Source organism: Nomascus leucogenys, chromosome 18 (genome assembly GCF_006542625.1).
Source record: "Nomascus leucogenys isolate Asia chromosome 18, Asia_NLE_v1, whole genome shotgun sequence".
In the NCBI taxonomy this organism is placed as follows: domain Eukaryota; kingdom Metazoa; phylum Chordata; class Mammalia; order Primates; family Hylobatidae; genus Nomascus; species Nomascus leucogenys.
Window position 1 is genome coordinate 76,222,468 of NC_044398.1, and position 24,523 is coordinate 76,246,990.

General features: G+C 35.4%; 1 protein-coding gene across 5 annotated transcripts in view; it reads left to right on the forward strand.

The window, feature by feature from the left end:
* Window positions 1-24,523, forward strand: part of ERBIN (erbb2 interacting protein) — a 148,413-nt gene that overhangs the window by 66,207 nt on the left and 57,683 nt on the right. For all 5 annotated transcript variants that reach the window (XM_004091224.3, XM_003265998.4, XM_030797857.1 and 2 more), the window contains exons 5-8: window positions 14,016-14,094; window positions 15,503-15,592; window positions 16,629-16,685; window positions 23,111-23,174. In XM_004091224.3, the coding sequence (XP_004091272.1) occupies window positions 14,016-14,094; window positions 15,503-15,592; window positions 16,629-16,685; window positions 23,111-23,174 (290 nt within the window). The remainder of the gene's footprint in view (window positions 1-14,015; window positions 14,095-15,502; window positions 15,593-16,628; window positions 16,686-23,110; window positions 23,175-24,523) is intronic.

A 24,523-nucleotide genomic window follows, 5' to 3' on the forward strand; every position in this document is an offset into this window, starting at 1 on the left:
AGACGGAGGTTACAGTGAGCCAAGATAGCACCACTGTACTCTAGCTTGGGTGACACAGCAAGACTCTCAAAAAAAAAAAAAAGAAAAAAAAAATACATATATATATCTCCACTTATTAAATTCTGTTTATTTTAGTTGCAGGTCATCGAAATGTATGTTTTATAGGATTACGATCAAATCAGGACTTCTGTTTTAAGGATTTATTATTTACTTATGTTCATCCTAGGTTAAGGTGAAGGTTTTAGTGGTTAGTGCCGTACTAACGTTCAGTTCACAATAACTAATAAATTTTAGCTTTAAAGATAGTACTGTATTTTATTTTACCTTTTGTTATTGAGCTGTTTAACTTGAGCTATTTGTATTTTTAATAAATTTATTATTTAATTTTTATTTAGATTGGATTGTCCTGCTTTTTATCTAGCTATCTTAAAAATTTTTGGCCAGGCCCAGTGGCTCACACCTGTAATCCCAGCACTTTGGGAGGTCGAGGTGGAAGGATCCCTTGAGCTCAGGAGTTTGAGATCAGCCTGGGCAACATAGCAAAACCTTGTTTCTACAAAAAATCATAAACTTAGCCTTGCATGGTGGCATGTGCCTGTGGTTCTGACTACTTCAGGCTGTTGTGGGAAGATTGCTTGAGCCTGGGAAGTCAAGGCTGTGGTAAGCCGTGATCATGCCATGGCACTCCAGCCAGGAAAATAGAGCAAGACCCTGTCACAAAAAAAAAAAAAAAAAAAAAAAAAATTATACCCAAATAAGAAACCTATGTAAAAGGTAAAAGAACACACATGGCTTCACCAGTTGTTAGCATTTTGTTACATTTGTCTTACTTCTTTTTTTCATGTATGTGAATTTAAATATGTTCAGGAAAAAGATATATGCATATCATTGCTTATATAAAATGTTTTTTTGGCTGTGCGCGGTGGCTCACCCCTGTAATCCCAGCATTTTGGGAGGCCAAGGTGAGCAGATCACCTGAGGTCAGGAGTCTGTGACCAGCCTGGTGAATGTGGTGAAACCCCGTCTCTACTAAAAATGCAAAAAATTAGCCAGGCGTAGTGGCGGACGCCTATAATCCTAGCTACTCGGGAGTCTGAGGCAGGAGAATTGCTTGAGCTCGGGAGGCAGAGGTGGCAGTGAGCCGAGATTGTGCCATTGCACTCCAGCGACAAGAGCGAGACTGTCATAAATAAATAAATAAATAAATTAAATAAATAAATAAATAAATACAAAAGTCTTTTTGCTAAGCTTATTTAAATTTAAGTTGGAGGCATCATGTCTTCACTCCTAAATGTTTGAATATGCATCCCCTAAGAACAGGGGAATCGGAATAACCACATCACTCTCGAGAAATTTAACACCACATTTCCCCTGTTGCCTAATAATGCTCTTTTAAACTCTTCAGGCTCCTTCTCCATATCCCTCCTTTCAAGTTAAAGATCATGTAAAGCATTTAGTTGTTGTGTCTCTGGTCCTTTTAAATCAGGAACAGTTTGCTCATGATTTTCATGACAATTTCCATTTTTGAAGTGTTTAGATCGGTTGGCTTTTGATTTGTGTGACTTTTCCTCTCATTATTTTATTCAGGCTAAATGTCTGCCATTTCAAACTTTTCCTTGAGGGCAGTGTGAAATTTGTGTTTCCATCCCTAGTAGTTAGTATTAGTGCCTGATGGTGCCTGATACATCCCAAAGTAAATGAATTTGATTACCATCAGATCTCTATGGATGTTGACACATAATCCAGAGTATTATAGAATTCTAGAATTATTGTCACTTTAGTTGTCACCATATTTACCTTTTCATCCTAAAGGAGTATCTCTACGTATGTTGACAGATAAATTAATCCAGAGCATTATAGAATTCTAGAATTATTGTCACTTTAGAAGTCATCACATCTACCTTTTCATCCTAAAGGAGTATCTTTCTGGTCTTTTTAAATGGGAGTTGTTAAGGTATAAGGAAAGGGACTCAAGATAATTTGGGTATTGGTTAAAAATCTTATGCCTCTGGAATTGTATGTATTGGGTAAACTTTGCTATCAGTCTTTATGGTATAGAAGTATTGCCTGGCTCAGTAATGAAAATAACTTGCATATATGCTTCATGAAAATGGATTAACCTCATGTTTATTACTCTAAAATGAGAATGGTGGAATTATGGCTATGTTCTAACCCTACAGCATCATTAAATTAATATCCTAGGCTTTTGTATAACTATTTAAAGAATTACATGTTGCAGAGTTAGGCAACCTATTAGACTGCAGAGTAGCTCTTTTACCTTTCTAGTTTAGCATTTTGTTGTTGCTTCTACTATATTGAAAACTTTTAAACAATTATTTCAACCTGTGAATGTTTTTGAGGCATTGGAGATAATCTTTATGTGATCAAAAGATTTAGGAAAAGTACTTAAGTGTTCTGCCTCAAGGAGGAATGACATTACTTATTGCTGCCAATAAGTCTTAGTTTATTTGACTAAAAATCAAATTGGTCTGTTCTTTTTATATGATTCCTCACATAGAAAGGACCACATCTATTCTTTAACTTGCAGAATCAGTTTTTTGCATTTTACTTGTTACTTGTATTTTCTCTCCTTTTAGTCTTGAATTGACGTCTAAGTGAAACTTCATTGTTCATAACAAGGCTAGCTGAAAGGAGACGAGACTGTGATAGTGTCAGAAGTTACCTTGCCAAGTAAAAATTCTAGTTATTTTAATTCCTCATCTTATATTCTTCATAAGTGGTGTATTTAACCCATTTTACTTTTAGAGAGCTGAGACAATTTTAATCAACCTGTAGTATTCAACCCTAATATATATGCTTGTATAGGTCTATTGTGTTGAAAAAAAATTAATAAAGCACGCATATTAGGTTGCATATTAGGTTGATGTGGCTGGATGTGAGAAATTCAAATTTTGTTGCATTTTTGATTTGATAATAGACTGCTTAAAAGAAAGGTTAGTACATTTAAGCAAATGTAATTACATTTAAATTACATTTAAATTTATTACATAAAATTACATGTACATTTAATGTAAATTACATTTACATTTAATTTATCATATTTAAAGTTATTACATTTAAATTACATTTAAATGTTATTACATTTAAGCAAATGTAATATTTTGAAATTATTAAAGTGTAATAATTTCATGAAATTATTAAAATGTAATAGTACAATTTAAGCTCTTACTAGTTTGCTTATATTTAAGCTCTAGTTTTTTTTAGGTTTTTGTATCATTTCAGCCTTATATTTAAGTTTATCATAATATGCTAGGTACAGTTTTCAGATTCATTAGCTGTTGTGCACTGTTTGGAAGGAGGCAGGAAACTTGTGGCATACTTTGTTGTTCATCATATCATCAAGCTGTATTTCTTTAAAAGCACTTGCTTTTAGGATTTTGGCTTTTAGGCTGTGATAGTTTCTGATTTTTTATGTAGTTCTTATCAGTGTTTTTCATATGGCAAGTTAGCATGGTTTAGGAATAAAAAGAAATGGCCTCTATTCTTTGCTTCTCTGTTTATTGGTCTGGTTGTTAAATTGGGGACTTAATCTAAATTTGTTAGTTTATCTGTAAGATTATTAAACACATGAAATGGATCATTCTAGGAAGTACATAATTTTAAGGGATTTAATATTTGTATTTATCAAGAAATTCAGTTTTTTCTTTTACAGTCTATGATAAAACTGGAATGTTAATTTGTTCTGGGTCTTAATTTGCTCTTCTCTTTCTTTTCTCGAGTTTTGGTTTACTGTATGCTTTTTATTTTATTTTATTTTAAGTTCTGGGATACATGTGCTGAACGTGCAGGTTTGTTACGTAGGTATACACGTGCCAAGGTGGTTTGCTGCACCCATCAACCTGTCATCTAGGTTTCAAGCTTCACATACATTAGGTATTTGTCCCAATGCTATCCCTCCACTTTCCCCTCACTCCCCATCAGGCCCCAGTGTGTGATGTTCCCTTCCCTGCGTCCATGTGTTCTCATTGTTCAACTCCCACTTATGAGCAAGAACATGCGGCATTTGATTTTCTGTTCCTGTGTTAGTTTGCTGAGGATGATGGTTTCCAGCTTTATCCATGTCCCGGCAAAGGACATGAACCCATTCTTTTTTATGGCTGCATAGTATTCCATGGTGTATTATGTGCCACATTTTCTTCATCCAGTCTGTCATTGATGGGCATTTGAGTTGGTTCTAAGTTTTTGCTATTATAAATAGTGCTGCAATAAACATACGTGTGCATGTACACTTTTTAAAATTATAAAAAGTTCTCTGAGCTGCTATCCCAAGCTATTTGCCATTGCAAATAGCAACCAGTATTAGAGAAATGATCTGCTGTTGCAATCAAATGGCTTTTCTTGTAGGGAAGTCTGAGATGATGTGATTAAAATATTCTGTCAAAGTGGTTGATGGGGAAAGCTGGTGGGGAGGGGAGATAAAAGAAAAACCGTGTAGCTATTAATTCTCTTATATGAACATACTGGATAAAATGCCAGGGATTACAAGGCAGAGAAACCAGAAAGAGTAGCTTAGATCCTTCTGTCTAATATGGCAATACTAACAAGGTTAACCAAGGTATTTCTTTTTAGTTCAGTCAGAAAGCCCAGGAAGAGTGAATTGAAAGTTTGTGGTCAAAGCAGAAAGCAGTTCTTTTAACTTGAGAAAATCTGATGATTGGGGACAAACTATTGGAAAAGCCTTTTAACATTAAACTAAAAGAAGTTAAATTGATTAAGAGGATATTACAGATTCATGGGGAAGTTACGGTGTTTTGAATTTCTAAAATTGCCATTTTGCTTTGTAGTTGATGTTTGAGCCCAGCTGTTTTAATAAATCACTTTCTTTAAGATAATGAAAGAAAGAAAACCGTGTTTTACACTGTCCATGTTTAGACTGGTGATTTCTGGCCACTGCCAAGTGTTTTGATAAATGTAGACTGTTAACTAGAGTGTGCACTCATTTGTGCCCTACCATAGCATAGGCATTATTATTTGTTGTGTTGTATCTGGTCCAAATCATACATGTGTTATCCTCTGGAAGCTATCATCATTTGAGTTTGCAATTTCCTGTTGGTTTTGACCAGAACTCGAGTGTTTTATTCTGTAGTATGGTAATCATTGCCTTTGGAGTGCAGGAAGAGTAAGGGTGTTGACTTAAATTCAACAACTGGGATGGTGGGATGTTGACACCTGCCTGGCAGAGACCACCAGGGACTCACCTGCAGTTGAACAGTTTGGGTTTATTACTTCATGGTGAGCAAAAACTCATATTATTGGGATTCATGAGGGTCGCAGAAGGTGTAAAAAAAAAAATACAGGATTTGGGCCTTTGCTTGGTGATACTGGGAAGGTTTCAGAAAATAACGATTTGCCGTGGATGGGATGCTGTTCAAGAAGTGGGGTAATTCTATGATTGGGTATCTTAATGTTATCTATAGGGAAGTTGATTAGAGTACAACTAAAGCTGTAATCAGTAAACAATCCATCAGTCACTTATTATCTGGGAAAAGGTGCTGTTTGGTATTTTTTGGCTTGGACAATATCATGTTTTGTCTTTTTTCAGACACGATTATAAATTTGTTTTTGTCTTGATATATCATGGTTACAGAATGGCTTGGTGTGATATTGATGTTCTGTGAAATAGTTTTGTTCAGCAGGAGAACACTGAGGCCTCCATCTGAATGCCAGGGCTTGTTTGTATTAAGACCAAGGACTAGTGATAGTACCAGGCCAGCTCCTAGGTGTCAGAAGGGGTTTTCTCTTTCTCAGAAGTTAAGAGACAGAGAGAGTTCTTCTGTAACTAAGTGAGAGTGATTTGAAGAAGACAGTTGTGTTTTATGATATCTAATCTAGAGCTTCATTTTACATTTGAGCAGCAGTCTTTTTTTTTTTTTTTTTTTTTTTTTTTAGAGGAGGTGTCTCGCTCTGTTTGTTTCCCAGGCTGGAGTACAGTGGCATGATCATAGGTCACTGCATCCAGAACTCTTGGGCTCAAGGGAGACTTCCCCCTCATCCTTCTGAGTAGCTGGGACTACAGGTACGCACCACCATGCTCGGCTATTTTTTTTTTTTTTTGTAGAGATGGGGTTTTGCCGTGTTGCCCAGGCTGGTCTTGAACTCCTTGGCCTCAAACAGTACTCCCAATACCTTGGCCTCCCAAAGTGGTGGGAATACAGGCGTGAGCCACCATGCCTGGCCAGCAGAATTTTCTTACTAAAAAAGTATACATCAAAGGAGAAGCATTATTTATTGAAGTCGTGATAATTAGAAAAGAACAGATAGTTGACACTGTTAGAGAATTAAGTAAATTGTGATAAAATTCAGTCTGTGTGTGTGTGCATGCGTGTGTGTGTGTGTGTGTGTATGTATGTATGTATGTGTGAGTTGAGACAGAATCTCTGTCACCCAGGCTGGAGTACAGTGGTGCGATCTCAGCGCACTGCAATCTCCACCTCCCAGCTTCAAGCAATTCTGGTGCCTCGGCCTCCTGAGTAGCTGAGACTACAGGTGCAGGCCACCATATCTGGCTAATATTTTTTGGTATTTTTAGTTTACACGGGTTTTCGCCATGTTGGCCAGGCTGGCCTCGAAATGCTGACCTCAAATGGTCTGCCCACCTCAGCCTCCTAAAGTGCTGGTATTACATGCGTGAGCCACTGTGCCCTGCCCCTGTGTACTTTATCTGTAAGGATGAAATGAGCCATCTTTGGAGAGTAGGTAACACAGTTGTTGAGGGTAGGCCTTGAGCAAGAACTTGAGGAAGCCATGTGAATAACTAAGGTAAGGATGTACCAGAAGCTATTTTGTAAAGTGTGAGTGTCTATAGCATGTGTGAGGACTGTTCCTGGGGTAAGAAACAGTGTGAGCAAGATGGGAGTGCAATAGGAATAGAAGCCAGGGAGGTGGGGATTTACAGGAGCAGCTAATGAAGGGCCTTGGAGGCATTTGTATGCACTTTGACATTTATCGTCAGTAGAATAGAGTCACTTGGAAAGCTTTGAATAGATAATTCAGAGCATGATGTGACTTGTGTTTAAGTTTAATCTGGCTATATATATAGACAGGGACTGTGGGCATGTGGGTGAAAAACAACCAGTTCAAATGCTGTTTCAGTCATCTGAGGTGATAGTGATGGACATAGTGAGATGAGGACAGCCCCTGGATATGCTTGAAGGCAGAATCGACAGCAGTATATGACAGATCAGATGTGGGATGTGAGAGAAGAGTCAAGGATGCCCTCAGTGATTTTGGTCATGCCCTAGGAAGGACAGAGTTGCCATCAGTTGAGATGTGGAAATCTGTGGGAGTTGTAATTTTTAATAGAACAAGTCAGGAGCTCAGTTTTTTTGAGATCTAATTGTTCATAGGGGTCTGGAGTTTAGTCAAGAGAAAAACTGTGCTAGAGATAAATATTTGGGAGTTGTCACCATATGGGTATTTAAAGCCTGAGATTAGATGCATTCGCCAAGGGTATGATTGTCAATAAAAAGAAGGCTAAAGAATGAGCCCTGGTTGGGCAATCAGGCAGGAGAAGGAAATAAAGGGTATTCAGTTAGGAAAAGAGGAAGTCAAATTGTCCCTGTTTGCAGATGACATGATTGTATATCTGGAAGACCCCATCGTCTCAGCCCCAAATCTCCTTAAGCTGATAAGCAACTTCAGCAAAGTCTCAGGATACAAAATCAATGTGCAAAAATCACAGGCATTCTTATACAACAATAACAGACAAACAGAGAGCCAAATCATGAGTGAACTCCCATTCGCAATTGCTTCAAAGGGAGTAAAATACCTAGGAATCCAACGTACAAGGGACTGAAGGACCTCTTCAAGGAGAACTACAAACCACTGCTCAATGAAATAAAAGAAGATACAAACAAATGGAAGCACATTCCATGCTCATGGGTAGGAAGAATCAATATCGTGAAAATGGCCATACTGCCCAAGGTAATTTATAGATTCAATGCCATCCCCATCAAGCTACCAATGACTTTCTTCACAGAATTGGAAAAAACTACTTTAAAGTTCATATGGAACCAAAAAAGGGCCCGCATCGCCAAGTCCATCCTAAGCCAAAAGAACAAAGCTGGAGGCATCACGCTACCTGACTTCAAACTATACTACATGGCTACAGTAACCAAAACAGCATGGTACTGGTACCAAAACAGAGATAAAGACCAATAGAACAGAACAGAGCCCTCAGAAATACTGCCACATATCTGATTTTGACAAACCTGACAAAAACAAGAAATGGGGAAAGGATTCCCTATTTAATAAATGATGCTGGGAAAACTAGCTAGCCATATGTAGAAAGCTGAAACTGGATCCCTTCCTTACACCTTATACAAAAATTAATTCCAGATGGATTAAAGACTTAAATGTTAGACCTAAAACCATAAAAACCCAAGAAGAAAACCTAGGCAATACCATTCAGGACATAGGCATGGGCAAGGACTTCATGACTAAAACACCAAAAGCAATGGCAACAAAAGCCAAAATTGACAAATGGGATCTAATTAAACTAAAGAGCTTCTGCACAGCAAAAGAAACTACCATCAGAGTGAACAGGCAACCTACAGAATGGGAGAAAATTTTTGCAATCTACTCATCTGACAAAGGGCTAATATCCAGAATCTACAATGAACTCAAAAAATTCACAAGAAAAAAACAACCCCATCCCAAAGTGGGTGAAGGATATGAACAGACACTTTTCAAAAGAAGACATTTATGCAGCCAACAGACACATGAAAAAATGCTCTTCATCACTGGCCATCAGAGAAATGCAAATCAAAACCACAATGAGATACCATCTTACACCATTTAGAATGGCGATCATTAAAAAGTCAGGAAACAACAGGTGCTGGAGAGAATGTGAAGAAATAGGAACGCTTTTACACTGTTGGTGGGACTGTAAACTAGTTCAACCATTGTGGAAGTCGGTGTGGCAATTCCTCAGGGATCTAGAACTAGAAATACCATTTAACCCAGCCATCCCATTACTGGGTATATACCCAAAGGATTATAAATCATGCTGCTACAAAGACACATGCACATGTAGGTTTATTGTGGCACTATTCACAATAGCAAAGACTTGTAACCAACCCAAATGTCCAACAATGATAGACGGGATTAAGAAAATGTGGCACATATACACCATGGAATACTATGCAGCCATAAAAAATGATGAATTAATATCCTTTGTAGGGACATGGATGAAGCTGGAAACCATCATTCTCAGCAAACTATCATAGGGACAGGGAACCAAACACCACATGTTCTCACTCATAGGTGGGAATTGAACAATGAGAACACATGGATACAGGAAGGGGAACATCACACACCGGGGGCCTGTTGTGGGGTGGAGGGAGGGGGTAAGGATAGCATTAGGAGATATACCTAATGTTAAATGACGAGTTAATGGGTGCAGCACGCCAGCATGGCACATGTATACATATGTAACAAACCTGCACGTTGTGCACATGTACCCTAAAACTTAAAGTATAATAAAAAACAAACAAAAAAAACAAACAGTGAGCCCTGGTTGTACCCAACATTTAACAGATCTGGAAGAAGAGAAAATACAAAAGCTACCGAGAAGGAACACTACTAACAGGGAGAAGCTAGTCAAGTGAAAATGTTTGTTTTCCTTATTGCATTTTAGCTTCTCATGAAAAAGGACTGTGCCTTAAATATCTATGGTATGTAGCACAGTGTCTGATACTAACACATTTGCTGAATAACTTTGAAGATAGGTAATTTCAGCTTGGGATAGGTTGAGTTTGAGGCACGTGAACAAAATCTAATGGGCATTTGAAAATTCTTAGCAGCAGCTAAGGAGGGAGGTGGGAACTGGAGATACAGATTTAGAATCTACAGATGTATATGGTAGGAACTGAAGTCAGACTAAACACATTGCTGGCAATTTTCAAAAGTAGAAAACCCGTGTTTCAAAACTATTTGCTTAGGGCAAAATTACTACTATGTATCTGAAAGCTAATAATAATTTAGAATTTGTAATTTCACAGGCATTTGTGGAGTACTTTTTATAAACCACATGCTATGAAATAAAGTACTTTATAATATAAAAAGTATGAAGTATTCAGGGCCAGGCACGGTGGCTCACACCTGTAATCCCAACACTTTGGTAGGCTGAGGCGGGCGGATCACGAGGTCAGGAGATCGACAGCATCCTGCGTAACATGGTGAAACCCCATATATAAAACCGCTAATATAAAAAATTAGCCAGGCGTGGTGGCGGGTGCCTATAGTCCTAGCTACTTGGGAGGCTGAGGCAGGAGAATGGTGTGAATGCGGGAGGCGGAGCTTGCAGTGAGCTGAGATTGTGCCACTGCACTCCAGTCTGGGCAACAGTGCGAGACTCCGTCTCAAAATAAATAAATAAATAAATAATTATGAAGTATTCGTTTGTATTTGTGATCCAAGCATTAATTTCCACTAAATAATATTAAGCTAATAAATATATTTTTATAGGAATTAAACACAATATTTATAATTTAAAGCTCTTGAAATTATTCTCCATATGGTATTTTAGATCAGTAGAACATATTATATAGTCTTAGGTCTTTTTCTCTTTAGATAGACTTTATCATATACTAAAAATACTGTTTAACTCCTGGAAATAATATCTTTTACTTGGCTATTTCGAAATACTGTATAGATTTTAATAACAAGCAATAAAGATGAGATATTTAGCTAAATTTTAAAATGAATTTGAATGCCAGTGAGAACTGTATAGAATGTTTTCTTGCTCCACCCAAACATAGAATGTTTTACTTCTTAAAAAGTATTAGGAATTATGCACCACAACCAAATCCATTCCATGTATTCAAGGTTGGATCATTACTTGAAAATCAGTGTAATCCACCACATCAGTAGACATATAATTAACTCAGCAATTCCAGTCTTAGGTATCTACCCAAGAGAAATGCAAACATTTCCACAGAATGACTTTAAAAAAATACAGAAATTTTCAGTGCAACTTGTTCACAGTAATTCAAAACTCCCTCTGCTTACTCTGTAACTCCACAACTCCACACTGACTCCTGAGCACGACTTGTACCCTAGAATTCTAGCCCCACTGCCACCAGGCACCGCTACATGCTCTCCCTAGGCTCTGCAGCAGCAGACACTGCCCTTTCATTTAAAAAATATTTAGTCAGTTCAGCAAAGGGACGCTCTTGTAATATATTAGGAGCATCATTTTAATGCATCCTCAATGGAATGATCACTTAAAGACAATTGTTCGTCGAAGAACTAATAAAGATTTCACTCCTAAGGAAAAATTCAATAATGTTAAGTATTTTGTATGTAAATGAATGAGAGAAAAGAAGATGGTAGGTAAGTGAAATTCAGCAAACGTTTGTTGTACAAAGGTACAATGTGCTGAATAGTAACATGTACTTAAAGTGGAGAATTGAGTCAATCTAAATAAAACCTGGCAGTAATACAGAGTACACAAGTACTACAAAGTAAACAATTGTAAAAATGCCATAAAATGCATAATTGAACTTTTTGGAGAGTTAAATTTCATTGAGTTTAGAGATCAAGTTAGGCTTTCAGAAGATCCTACTGGTTTTGCTGGGAGGAAGGGCATTCTAAGTAAAAAGAGTGTCTTATAGATCAGTGTTCAGTGTTAATTTGGAGGCTTGGAATAGGATTGCCAAGTTTGTTTTACTGGTAAGAAAATTCCCATCTCCCATCTTCAAAAGAAACATCTCCCACATTCCTATTTTATCATCTTTTTATTAAAAATGACTTTTTTCCACTCAAAAGGGGAAGAATGAATGATACAAAGCTACTAAATTTTAAAACTTAGATTAAGTGAAAAATAAATTACCAAAATCAATGTAAGAAGTAGAAAACTGAAAAGACCAGGGAATGCAACATTAATTTGAATTAGTAGTTCAAAAAAATGCCAGTTAAAAATTCTATGTTTAGCATTTTGAACAACCACCAAACTGCTTTCCATACTGGGTATATCAGTTTGCATTCTTAGCAGCAATGTGTGTAGTTCCCAATTTCTTGACATCCTCACAAACACTTGTTACTTTCACGTATTGCATTTATTCGTTAGGTCTCATGGGTCCTTAGTCTTCCTCTGATTACTTCCTTAGTCTTCCTTTGTCTTTTTTTTACCTTGATAGTTTTGAAAGTTATTGGCCATTTATTTGACAGAATTTTACTTAATTTGGATTCGTTTGGTGCTTGCTTATGATTAAATTCAAGTTGTGTGTTTTTGGCAAGTGTATGTCCAAAGTGATATGATATTGTTTCTCAGTACATCTCAGATTAGTTGCCACATTATGATGATGTGAACTGATGATGCCAACTTTCAAGCAATTTTGAAGGTTAAGGTGGTGCTTGTCAGATTTCTCTACTGTGAAGTGAATTTTTCCTTTTTAATTGCTAAGTGTCTTGTGGAAATAATCTTTTGAGTCTCTATTAATACCCTGTTTTTCATCATACTTTTACCCACTAGTTTTAGCATCCATTGATGAGTTTTGACTGAAACAGTTACTACCGTGTCATTTCCTATTTGGTGGTTTTGCATCATTCATTTTTCATCACCTGACATTCTATATATGATATTGTGGTAAAGTTGTTTACTTAAAATCATGTAGTGATGAAGTTGAAAGGGTCTGAAATGGTTCTCTAATGACAATCCTGTTAATCATATCATGTTAATGGAGCAATGGATCTTACAAACACAGGCTATATAAAATTCAATTTTGGAATGTCTTAAATGTTGTTAATTAGCATTCCTTTAGTCTAGATTAGAACAATGCTTTTTAAAGTTGATCTGTGGACCAATGGTAGTCCACAAAATTATTTGTTACTTCATTTTGGCTGTGATAATTTCAAGGAATTAGTAAATGCTCAGAATCTTTCCCTGCAGTTTGATATTATTCCAGTTGTACAGTATTTTGTAAATGTGTTGGTCCACAACAGATTGGAAAATTTAAAAACCATAATCCTTTACTTCATTTGGCTCGAAAAGCACTGGTCTAGGATACTCCAAAGCTGAAATGTCTAATAGATCTATTGAATATATCTATCACAGTATTCAGAAATCACTGCATTTTAAGGCAGTTATCGTATTTTTAGCATGACATTGGGTTATGTGAAGGGAAAAGGTTGAGAAAAGGGGAATATACATATAGTTAGGAAAAATAGGATAGGTGCAGGAAAGAGAAAATGTTTCATTATCTTAGGGTGGACAGTGCTGCCTTCAGGCATATCCACTGGCATATCTGATGTAGACTGTCTTCCTCTTCTATCTGCAGCTTTATTTTCAGCTTTGCTTACGTATATTAGGAACCAGCTCAATCAAGAGCCCAGCATTTAAAAAAAAAATCCTTGGCCTGTGGGGTGGCTCAAGCCTGTAATCCCAGCACTTTGGGAGATCGAGGTGGGTGGATCACCTGAGGTCAGGAGTTCCAGACCAGTTTGACCAACATGGTGAAACCCTGTCTCTACTAAAATACAAAAATTAGCTGGGCATGGTGGTGGGTGCCTGTAATCTCAGCTATTCAGGAGGCTGAGGCAGGAGAATCGCTTGAACCCAGGAGGCAGAGGTTGCACTGAGCCTAGTTCGCCCACACTGCACTCCAGCCTGGGCAGCAGATCAAGACTCCCTCTTAAAAACAAATAAAAATAATAAAAAACGGTCCTTTTTTAAAAGTGAGAGAAACAGAATGTTAAATATTCTACATTTAGGTCCTTAACATCACATGTAGAAGGCACTAATTTTCAGTAGAAGGAAAGAAAGGTAAAAACCAATTAAAGTAATTAGCAGTTATAAAGAGGCAAATAAAAGGAGGAAAGATAAAGAAGTTGTTGTGGAGGTCATTGTTTAGTTCACATTGATGTTGTCGGTTCATCGAGTTCCTTGTTAATTGGTATATTACTTTAGAATCTGGAAGGTATATATTATTGTTACTGTTATTATTTTGTCCTTTGTAATAGATCTTTTAATTTTATCATTGTTTGTTTTCTAGGAATACAGGAGTTTCCAGAAAATATAAAAAATTGTAAAGTTTTGACAATTGTGGAGGCCAGTGTAAACCCTATTTCCAAGTAAGTTCTCAGTTGAATTATAAATTACTTTTGTGAATAAAACAATTAAGAAACAGTAGTAGATATTATTGTACATATTTTAACAAAAATTTTATATCAGTCATAAGTCTATACAAAATTTCAATTTTAGAGTTAAAAAGTAATCTTTTAAATAATCTTTCTAACCCCATGTACTACTGAGGTAAATTTGTGATCCCAAAGAGATAGTGAGAGTGTTTTGCACCAAGTCTCACAGATAGTTAATGTCAGAAATGAGAGTAGAATCCACATTTCCTCACTCTGTGTTATTTACACCCTAGAAGAGTGTCTTTGCCTTCAAATCAGGTGTGTGGTACCTTCAAACTTTTGAAAACAATAAGGGAAACCAAAAGTTTCTTCACAGTTTTAATAGAAGGCAAAACAACAGGAAACAGAAACAAAACAATAACAAAAAAAAAAACTATATGATTGGTTGCGGTGTATCAGAAGATTGTGAATGTCCATTTATGATGGTGATGACTGTAAACAGAAAGCTTTCCTGGCACCAAGGCTGTTAAATTTTGCAAAAATGGAATGGTGAAGCAAAAAGATGACTAGAAAGAAGCATAGCAATCCAGAACCAACATGTAAAGATTATGTATAGCCTCTTCATTTGAAAATATTGCTCTAGCATCAAATTCTAGATCTTTACTTGTTTCATAATCAACAAAAAATAGAAGTAAAGCTAACACACGTAGATTGTTACATGGCCCTAACATCATTCAGCTTTAAATGTTTTTTCTTTTCATTTGCTTATTGTAAAATTGTATAATCTTAAAATTATTTAGGAGCCAAATATTGAAATTGGAAGTAATCTAAACCAGTGGTTCTCAGCTGGGGGCTCTCATGCCCCAGCAGACTTTTGGCAGTTTCTGCACACATTTTTGGTTTTCACAGTGGGGTATTTGTGTGCATGCATGCACACTATTGGCATCTAGTTTGTAGAGATCAGTGTTGTAGCTAAACATCCTACAGTGCACAGGACAGCCTATATACAACAAAGAATTATTCAGCCCAAAATTTCTCTGCCAAGGTTTAGAAATTCTTATCTAGTCCTTTTGAGAGTAGATAAGACAGATTTCAAGAGTGCCTGCTGATTTCAGAGTTATACTCTAAATATATTTTTATGTATTGTGGCTCATTCATAGTTGACTGTTTTGTTCAGATTTTACATTATTAAAACAAATACTACCTCATTTTCTGTTTACAAAGTGATGAAGATAACATTGAAACAAGTAGGTTATTATAAAAGGCAAATCTTTGAAGGGGCTCTCATAAAAGTAAAGAAGCGACTGTTTTCTGTCTGTTGGGAAAATATGAGAGTCTTGGATTTTAATAAAAGACTGAATTTCTTACATGAACTTAATTTAAATTCTGGTATTTTATGTAGGCTGCCTGATGGATTTTCTCAGCTGTTAAACCTAACCCAGTTGTATCTGAATGATGCTTTTCTTGAGTTCTTGCCAGCTAATTTTGGCAGGTAAATTATGGCTTCTTCTAAAACGTTTTATTATTCTTATAAAGTTTACAAAACTATAAGCTGCGTTGGTAGTACTACTCATTACAGTTTCATAGGCTATTTTTAAATTATTCCCAAGCATTGTGACTTTTATAGTTTCTTTGGTGGCTTTGACTTAATTTTTCCAAGTAAACAATAATCAGTGAGAGTTTGAAAGAAAAAAAAGAGTTTTCTTAGGTGGCCAAAAGAGGACGTTTCAATGGGGGTAATTTCTGTATGCTTGAGATACTGAATGCTATATTCTTAGCATTCTAAAATGATTTAATAATTGATTTATCTGTCTTCTCCACTGGAATCAAAATTCTTGAGAAAAAGAGAATCTATTTCTGAGGGCGACCTCATCATCTCCCTGCCACCCTCAAGTCTCTGAGTAATTTTTTAAACAAACAGATGAATGTGTAATAGATATGAAGTTATTACTGAGTTTAAATTAACTACTAGAGAAAATGCTGGCCAACTAAATGTTAATTTTGTAGCCATCTTTTATCTAAAAATCATTGATGTACTTGTCAGAGTCCTCTTCTGTATCTGGCATTCGCATCACTTGATCTGCTCATTTTCTCTCTAGTTTTAGTGGAATGTACATCAGTGAAGTGCCAGAGGATTTCTCCTCCTCTTTTTGTTTCTTTATTTCTTCTCAGAGCAGCACTTTAGAGTTGCATTATTATTCTTGAATCTACCAAGAGTTAACAATTTTTGTGAGCATTTTTGGTAAAAGGTATGAAATTCTGGAGGATTGATATTTTGGGATAATCATTTTGTCACTTTGAAAATGTGTGGAAGTGCTAACCCTTTTCCTCTGACCATAATTTTGAGGAGCAAAAATAAGTCTTTTCTTCGTTTGTATTTTATGTTGTATTCTGTAATTTTTAATATACTACTTTGCATATAGTAATTACACAATTACATTGCTTCCTTTAAAACATTAGAATATGAAATTAATTTATTAAATTCATTGTCTTTGTCCTAGATACATGATTTGTTTTTTGTATTGCAGATTAACTAAACTCCAAATATTAGAGCTTAGAGAAAACCAGTTAAAAATGTTGCCTAAGTAAGTAAAGGTGCTATTCTTTAAAAAACTTAATTTATATTTTTTAATGATTAAGTCTTTAAAAATGTAAATTTTTATTACCTAAAATGTGGTGCAAATTATTTGTAAATCCTGACTGTGTGGTCATCATATTTTAATTAGTGGTGTTAAAATATTAAAATGTATGTGTCTGTTGTTGGTGTTTAATGTGGTACTGTGTTGGTAATGATTTGTAGCTGTCTGAAATGCAATCTTGTGTGTGACATCAAAGTCAACATAATAAATATGTAAAGCCCACCTCAATACTGAATAGAAATCAGAAATCCCAGGTTCATCTTCTAAAGTTCATACACATATTGCTCATTAGAAAGATCCATAGGATCTTCATGTGAAGCCTGGTAACGGTGAAACTTGATTGTCTGGCTTTCTAGTGTATTGTAAATTAGAAATGGGATGACTGGTTCCCTAATGGTAAGCTAACAACAAGAGATGCCAATCCAGGAGCAAATAAAAAGATTTAATTATAAAAGGAACAGGTCTACAAACTCAAAATGCACTGTAGTCTGTGGCCTTTTATTGACCAAATATCTTAAAACACTGTGAATGCGTTGCTATAGTGTTACATTTTAAGGGTTGGGGAACTACAGTCTATGATTAAATCTGGCCCACTGTCAGTTTTTGTAAACAAAAGTTTCATTGGAACACAGCCATATGCATTCATGTACATATTGTCTGTGGTTGCTTTTGCTTTACAGTGATAAAGTAGTTGTCACTACCGTATGCATCTGTTGTTGGTGTTAGAGTGGTTGTCACTGCTCTATCACTGTAGGCCCTAAAATTTTTTAGGTATACAGGACCTAAAATATTTACTGTCTGGCCCTTTACAGAAAAAATTTTGCCAACTCTTGTTGAAATCGCATCATCAAGATTTGCCCACCCAGCCTGGGCAACAAAGCGAGATCCCCATCTCCATAGAAAATTAAAGAATTAGCCGGGCACAGTAGCATGTAGCTATAGTCCCAGCTACTCTGGAGGCTGAGGAGTGAGGATCGCTTGAGTCCAAGAGTTTGCACTTGCAGTGTGCAACGATTGTACCACTGCATTCCAGCATAAGAACAGAGTGAGACCCTGGCTCAAAACAAACAAAATTCTCACCTCTTGAGAAGGAAAACATCTCCAGTTATCCCAGGAGTTGTTCTGTTTACTCAGCTTCTATGACATATTTATATCTGTTACAGTATTTGCTGGATAATGTTAATGTACCTGTTTTTATTATATGTCACTCTCTTCTTCCCTGACCAGCATATAACCTGCATGTATGTGCATGTGTATTTTCCCCCTCGGTTTCCCATGATTATCTGTGAGGACAGAGACTGTGTCTATTTTTTATTCCAAAAGACAGTGTTTTGAGTAATTGTTCAATGCATGGATGAATGTTTATAGTGATGATTGTGAGTATAAGTTAAAGTCAAATTATAATCCATATTAAAATTCAAAAAGACATGTATATATTACAGATTTGATACTCTCAGTGATAATTCCTTAGCTAAAAATGTGACTGGTTTTTAAGAGATTTGAATAACAAGATGTAAATTGTTTACTGTAATAGCTCAGCCTACAATTACTATGTGATATCATAGGCAATTAACTGATTTTAACACCTTTTAGAGATTCAAATTAGACTCTCAGTGAATTTGCAAATATTCTTTTCTCCTTTTAAGATATGATTGTAGCCTTTTTAATACGTTTTTACTGAGGTAAAATATGTGTGAAATTTACGTCTTTACCATTTTTATGTGTACATTTCAGTGGTAATAAATACATTTATATTCTTTCCCCTTCATTCCTTCCTCCCCACTACCCTCCTCAGCCTCTGGTAATCACCATTCTACTCTTATCTTCATGAGATCTTTTTTTTTTTTTTTTTTTTTTTGAGACGGAGTCTCTCTCTGTCGCCCAGGCTTGAGTGCAGTGGCATGATCTCGGTTTACTGCACTCTCCCCCGCACCCCCCACCCACCGAGTTAAAGCAATTCTTGTTTCTCAGCCTCTAGAGTGGCTGGGACTACAAGCATGTACCACCACGTCTGGCTAATTTTTTGTATTTTTAGTAGAGACGGGGTTTTATTGTGTTGGTCAGACTGGTCTCGAACTCCTGGCCTCAAATGACCCGCCCTCCTCAGCTTCCCAGAGTGCTGGGATTACAGGCGTGAGCCACCACACCCAGCCTGGGATCTACTTTTTTTAGCTCGCACACATGAGTGAGTACATGCAATATTTATCTGTCTCTGCTTGGCTTATTTCACTTAACGTAATGGCCTCCTGATGAACCCGTGTTACTGCAGGCAGCCTCTTTTATGGCTGAATAATATTCTGTTGTGTATATGTACTATACTTTCTTTATCCATTCTTCTGTTGATGGTTATTTAAATTGATTCCATATTTTGGCTATTGTGAATAGTGCTGCCATAGACATAGGAGTTCAGATAACCCTTCAGTGTACTGATTTCCTTTCTTTTGTATATATACCCAATAGTGGAATTGCTGGATTATGTGATAGTTCTATTTTTAATTTTTTTAAGGAACTTCTATACTGTTCTCCATAGTGGCTATATTAATTTATATTCCCACCAACAGTGTTCAGAGATTCCTCTTTGTTCACATCCTTGCTAGCATCTATTATTGCCTATCTTTTTTGATATAAGCCATTTTAACTAGGGCAAGATATTTCATTGTAGTTTTCTCTGATTAGTGATGATCATTTTTTCATATGCCTGTTTGTCATTTGCATGTCTTCTTTTGAGAAATGTCTATTCAGATCTTTGGTGCATTTTACAAGAGAATTTTTTTTTTGCTATTGATTTGTTGAAGCTTCTTATATATTCTAATTATTAATTCCTGTCAGATGGATGCTTTGCAAATATTTCTTCCATTCTGTGGTTTGTTCATTTTGTTGTTTCCTGTGCAGTTTTTTGGCTTGCTGTAATCCCATTTGTCTATTTCTGTTGCTTTGATTGCCTGTGGTTTTGAGGTTGTACACAAAAAAATCTTTGCCCAAACCAGTATCCTTGATATTTATATTGGGAATTAGCATTCTCCAGTGTTTTCTTCTGGTAGTTTCATAGTTTCAGGTCTTAGATTTAAGTCTTTGATCCATTGTGGTTTAATTTGTGTGTATGGTGAGAGATAGAGGTCTAGTTTCATTTTTCTGCATATAGTTATACAGTTTCCCAGCATCAATTATTGAAGAAACTGTCTTTTCCCCCATTTTATCTTCTTGGCACCTTTTTCTAGGATGACTTGGCTGTAAATGCATAGATTTATGTGTGGGTTCTCAATTCCTTTCCATTGGTCTGTGTGCCTATGTACCATGCTGTTTTGATTACTATGGCTTTGTAGTACATTTTGAAGTCTAGTAGTATGATGCCTTCATCTTTGTTCTTTTTGCTTAGCATCACTGTGATTATTTGGAGTCTTTTGTTGTGGTTCTGTATACATTTTAGGATTTTAAAAATATTTCTGTTAAGAATGTCAGTGTTTTGATAGGGATGACATTGAATCTGTACATTGCTTTGGGTATTATTGTCGTTTTAATTATCCTAATCCATGAGCATGGAGTATCTTTCCATTTTTTGGTGTCCTCTTTAATTTCTTACATCAGAGTTTTATAGTTTTTCTTGTATAGATCTTTCACGTTTTTAGATTGATTCTTAGGTATTTTATATGTATATACCTAAGAAATATATATATATATATATATTTACTTATTTATTTATTTTTATTTTTTGTGTGTGTGATGAAGTCTTGCTCTGTCACCCAGGCTGGAGTGCAGTGGCATGATCTCGGCTCACTGCAAGCTCTATCTCCTGGGTCCATGCCATTCTCCTGCCTCAGCCTCCTGAGTAGTTGGGACTACAGTCGCCTGCCACCACACCTGGCTAATTTTTGTATTTTTAGTAGAGACAGGGTTTCACCGTGTTAGGATGGTCTCGATCTCCTGACCTCATGATGCGCCTGCCTCGGCCTCCCAAAGTGCTGGGATTACAGGCATGAGCCACTGCACCTGGCCAGTATTTTATATTTTTTGTAACTACTATAAATGGGAATGCTTTCTTGATTTTTCAGATTGTTTGCTGTTGGCATATGTAAATCCTCCTGATTTTCACATGCTGATTTTATATCCTTCAACTTTACTCGTTTATCAGTTCTAACAGTTTTTTGGTGGAGTCCTTAGATTTTTCTAGGTATAAGATCATGTTGTCTGAACAAGACTAATTTTGACTTCTTATTTTCCAATTTGGATGCTTTTTATTTCTTTCTCTTTCCTAATTGTTTTTGATTGATTATAACTTTGAGACCTCACAAACAAGAGGATATAGTTTTAAGTATTACGAAGCCATGTGCATTTAGGTTATATGACTATATCAAAGATTAGAGCAATGGAAAGAGCTGTTGTTTTAGATATATAGTTAAGTGAAATTTAATGCTACCTAAAGAATACTGGAGGGCACAGTACCAAAAACACAAAAGATGTTTTACTTTTCCTTTGAGGAGAGGAGAAAGTAAAATGAGTTCAATACAAATGAAGTTTAGAAACAGATGGGAGAAAATTTGAGGGATATTGTTTATGTTTTCTCCTTGAGATAGGCAGCGAGATCTTATTCTAGGATGCAGTTTTATTTCTGAGATTCTAAAGTGTATGAGTATAGCCACAGTTGTCATTATTAACTATAGAGAGTTGAGGTGGAGACACTTTTTGACATGACAGTATATTTTCTTTTTTATTACATATCTGTATCACTCACATTTTCCTAAAATGGTTTTAAAATTTAACTTTTCCAGGCTATCATCTGTAATTGAATTTTGCCAATGCACAGCTTTTCATTTTTGTACCTTCTTCTAAAACTGTTATGCCATTGACATTACGTGCTCAATAGTTGGATGTGAATTTTCTGTTATCTTGTCGTTGTAACAATACTGAGGCAAGAAATGTAAGATTATGTTTTGTTCTTTCAGTCTTCTCTTCCTCCTCACAATCCTCTTTACTTTTTGCAAATCTCCACCTGGTATGGTTATTTGAACATAGGAAATTACTATCATAGCATGTGATTTTATACATCTGGAGAAAGATCCTGGAAGCAGCCTTTCGCTTGTTAATGAAGGAAGCTAGAACCTTAAAGGTTTTCTGGGGAAAGATATGAGTAAGGAAGCAGAATTATGGTACCTGAGAATAGGCGCTTAGTAAATCTAGGTGAAAGCAGTTTCATAAAAATTGGCATTATAAGATGAAGAGTTGATGACAGAATGGCATATTTAAAATGTAAAGGGAAAATTTGCTTCTAATGTAGATCAATGACAGTTTCATTACAATGATGGTGTTTGTTCTTATATTTTTTAACTAAAAAGCTGGAGAAATGTTGCAACTGAGTTTTATTTTACTTATCACTAATTTTTGTTAAAATTCCAGAGAAGATAGAAATAGTCTGTGTTTTTCATGCCGTAATTTGAAGTGCCTGTGGATTTTAAATGATACTTATTTTCAAAGTATTAACATATTAATGTAATATACTGATATTGTGATTATAACTATATTTTGCTCTCATTTTTTCATACCCTACAAAATCCTTAATACAGAATTTCTTATCTGGGTAACTGGCAACATCTCAATGTATTAAATAATAGGTATTGTACAAAAATAGCAACTTAAGAGCATAAATATTTGTTTGAATTAGTTTCAAAAGGTACCTTTGTAAAAGGAGAGTGAAAAGATAAAAGTGCAACATAGTTTATTTCATTACAAAACTGGTTTGTACATCTTTCAAGTTCCTGTAGTTTCAGAGAAGTGTTGATGTTAAGTTTGAAGTTAAGAATACTATATTATTGCTTTTATTTAAAAGAAATGTCAACTACTAATTTGTGATTCATACAAAACTTTATTTTGAATTGTATTGTATTTAATTTGAACATGTGGGGAGTAATACAACATGTACTGTTAGCATTTTGAATATTAATTTTCAGAGTTACAGTTATCTTAAAGTCTTACAAATATATGAGCAGTTTTGAAAAAGAATTTTTGTAATTATGGTAGTAATTACTATGCATCTGCCAAAATTTATTAGCTGACTTGTACTATATGAAAATTTATTATGTGAAAAAATGGAAACTTATTATTTGTATTCTGGCTTGTGGGTTTAAATTTATTGCAATTGCTTCTTAAAAATAGAAATGAAAAGACCAATGAGAAGGCAAAATAAGATAATAACTGATAATTTATTTTATCTAGAAATCTGACTTTTAAAATTTTTTAGAAAATTACTATTTTTATTTTATCAACATGTGAAAGCCCATAAATAATTACATATTCCGTAAGAATGTTTTAGACTGTTTGAAAGCTTCTGTGCAATTGATATTTTTGTAGTTAATTTTTCATTACTCCATTATGAACAGAACCATGAATAGACTGACCCAGCTGGAAAGACTGGATTTGGGAAGTAACGAATTCACGGAAGTGGTAAGTTCTCATCAGTCTCACTTTCCCTAAGTTCTTATATTTGATGAAGAACAAAATATAAAAATTAATGTATTTCTCTTACAAATTGGATAAAGGTTTACTTTTTTTTTTAGTTATAAGGTATGAAAGTTCTTAGCCAGAACTTTCCAGACAGATAGAAAAATTAACCAGACAGATGAACTTCTGACCACAAGTGAGCATAAAATGTAAAATCAATGAGAGGTCCATGGAAGAGATACCTAAACAATTTTTAGCATAGGAAGCAGAAAATTTGAGTGATTATAAGTGGGAAACATCAGTCTGGAATGCAGCAGGTAAAAGTAGTTCTGAATCAGAGAGAGCTCCATGGGATATTGCTTGTGAATTTATTCAGTAATAAGATACTTCTCTGTAATGTTACTTAATAGCTAAGGGGAAAATCATTGAGTGAAACAACTGTTATTTTTGAAGTGGTAATGAGAACCTTTTTGTTTGTGCTTTGTATGCCAAGTGCACTATGAAGCTGACTCTAAAAGGAAAGGAGTAGTGTTTGAGGAGCTTTTGTCTTTAGTGAGTTTTCCAAAAGAACTCAGAAAATAAGCTAGATATTTTTTTTTTTTTTGAAGAGGAACTCATCCAGCTGAGTATCATTATTAAACTTTTAAATTAGTTTACAAGTTTGTTGTTTAAAATTGTGGTAGCTCACAAATGATGGTTTTAAGCATAGGAATTTCTCAAAACTGCTTGCTATAGTATTGCCCTGTGGGTATTATATTAATATTATAAATTTCAGCTGAGGTTTGAGGAGGACCATGGTAGTTTGGAGTACCTCATTCTCTAAAATACATGCTGTGCTTCCCAAATTATTTATCTGTTACGTCCTTTCTCAATATTTGTTCTGTATGAATTAATCTGTTTCCGTATTAACTATTTCAAAAATCTCATTTGTTCATTTTAAGAATCCAACAAGCTTTCAAAATCATCATTAGTTTTTGTACCATTTTGGTCTTCCAACATTATACACTTTTTAAAACTTACAGTAGAATTATAACAGTAATGCACAAAAGGAAATTTCTTTTAATCCAAGTTACATCTGGGATTCTTACCTATATTTATATGTTAACAGTAAATCTGACTGACGTGCCTTTATGTATGACTGTTAACTATGGTCATTAGATATGATAGTACTCTGTGCCATCACATGATCATTGATTGCACATGGCTTTGTGAGGTGATAGAAATAACTTTGAAGAGGGCAGCCTTGAAGGGACAATGCCCAGGAGCAAATTTTACCTGGATATGAAGGTCTGCCACAACACTTGGATTAATTTTGATGTCCTCAACACCATATTATAAAGAACTTTCCACCA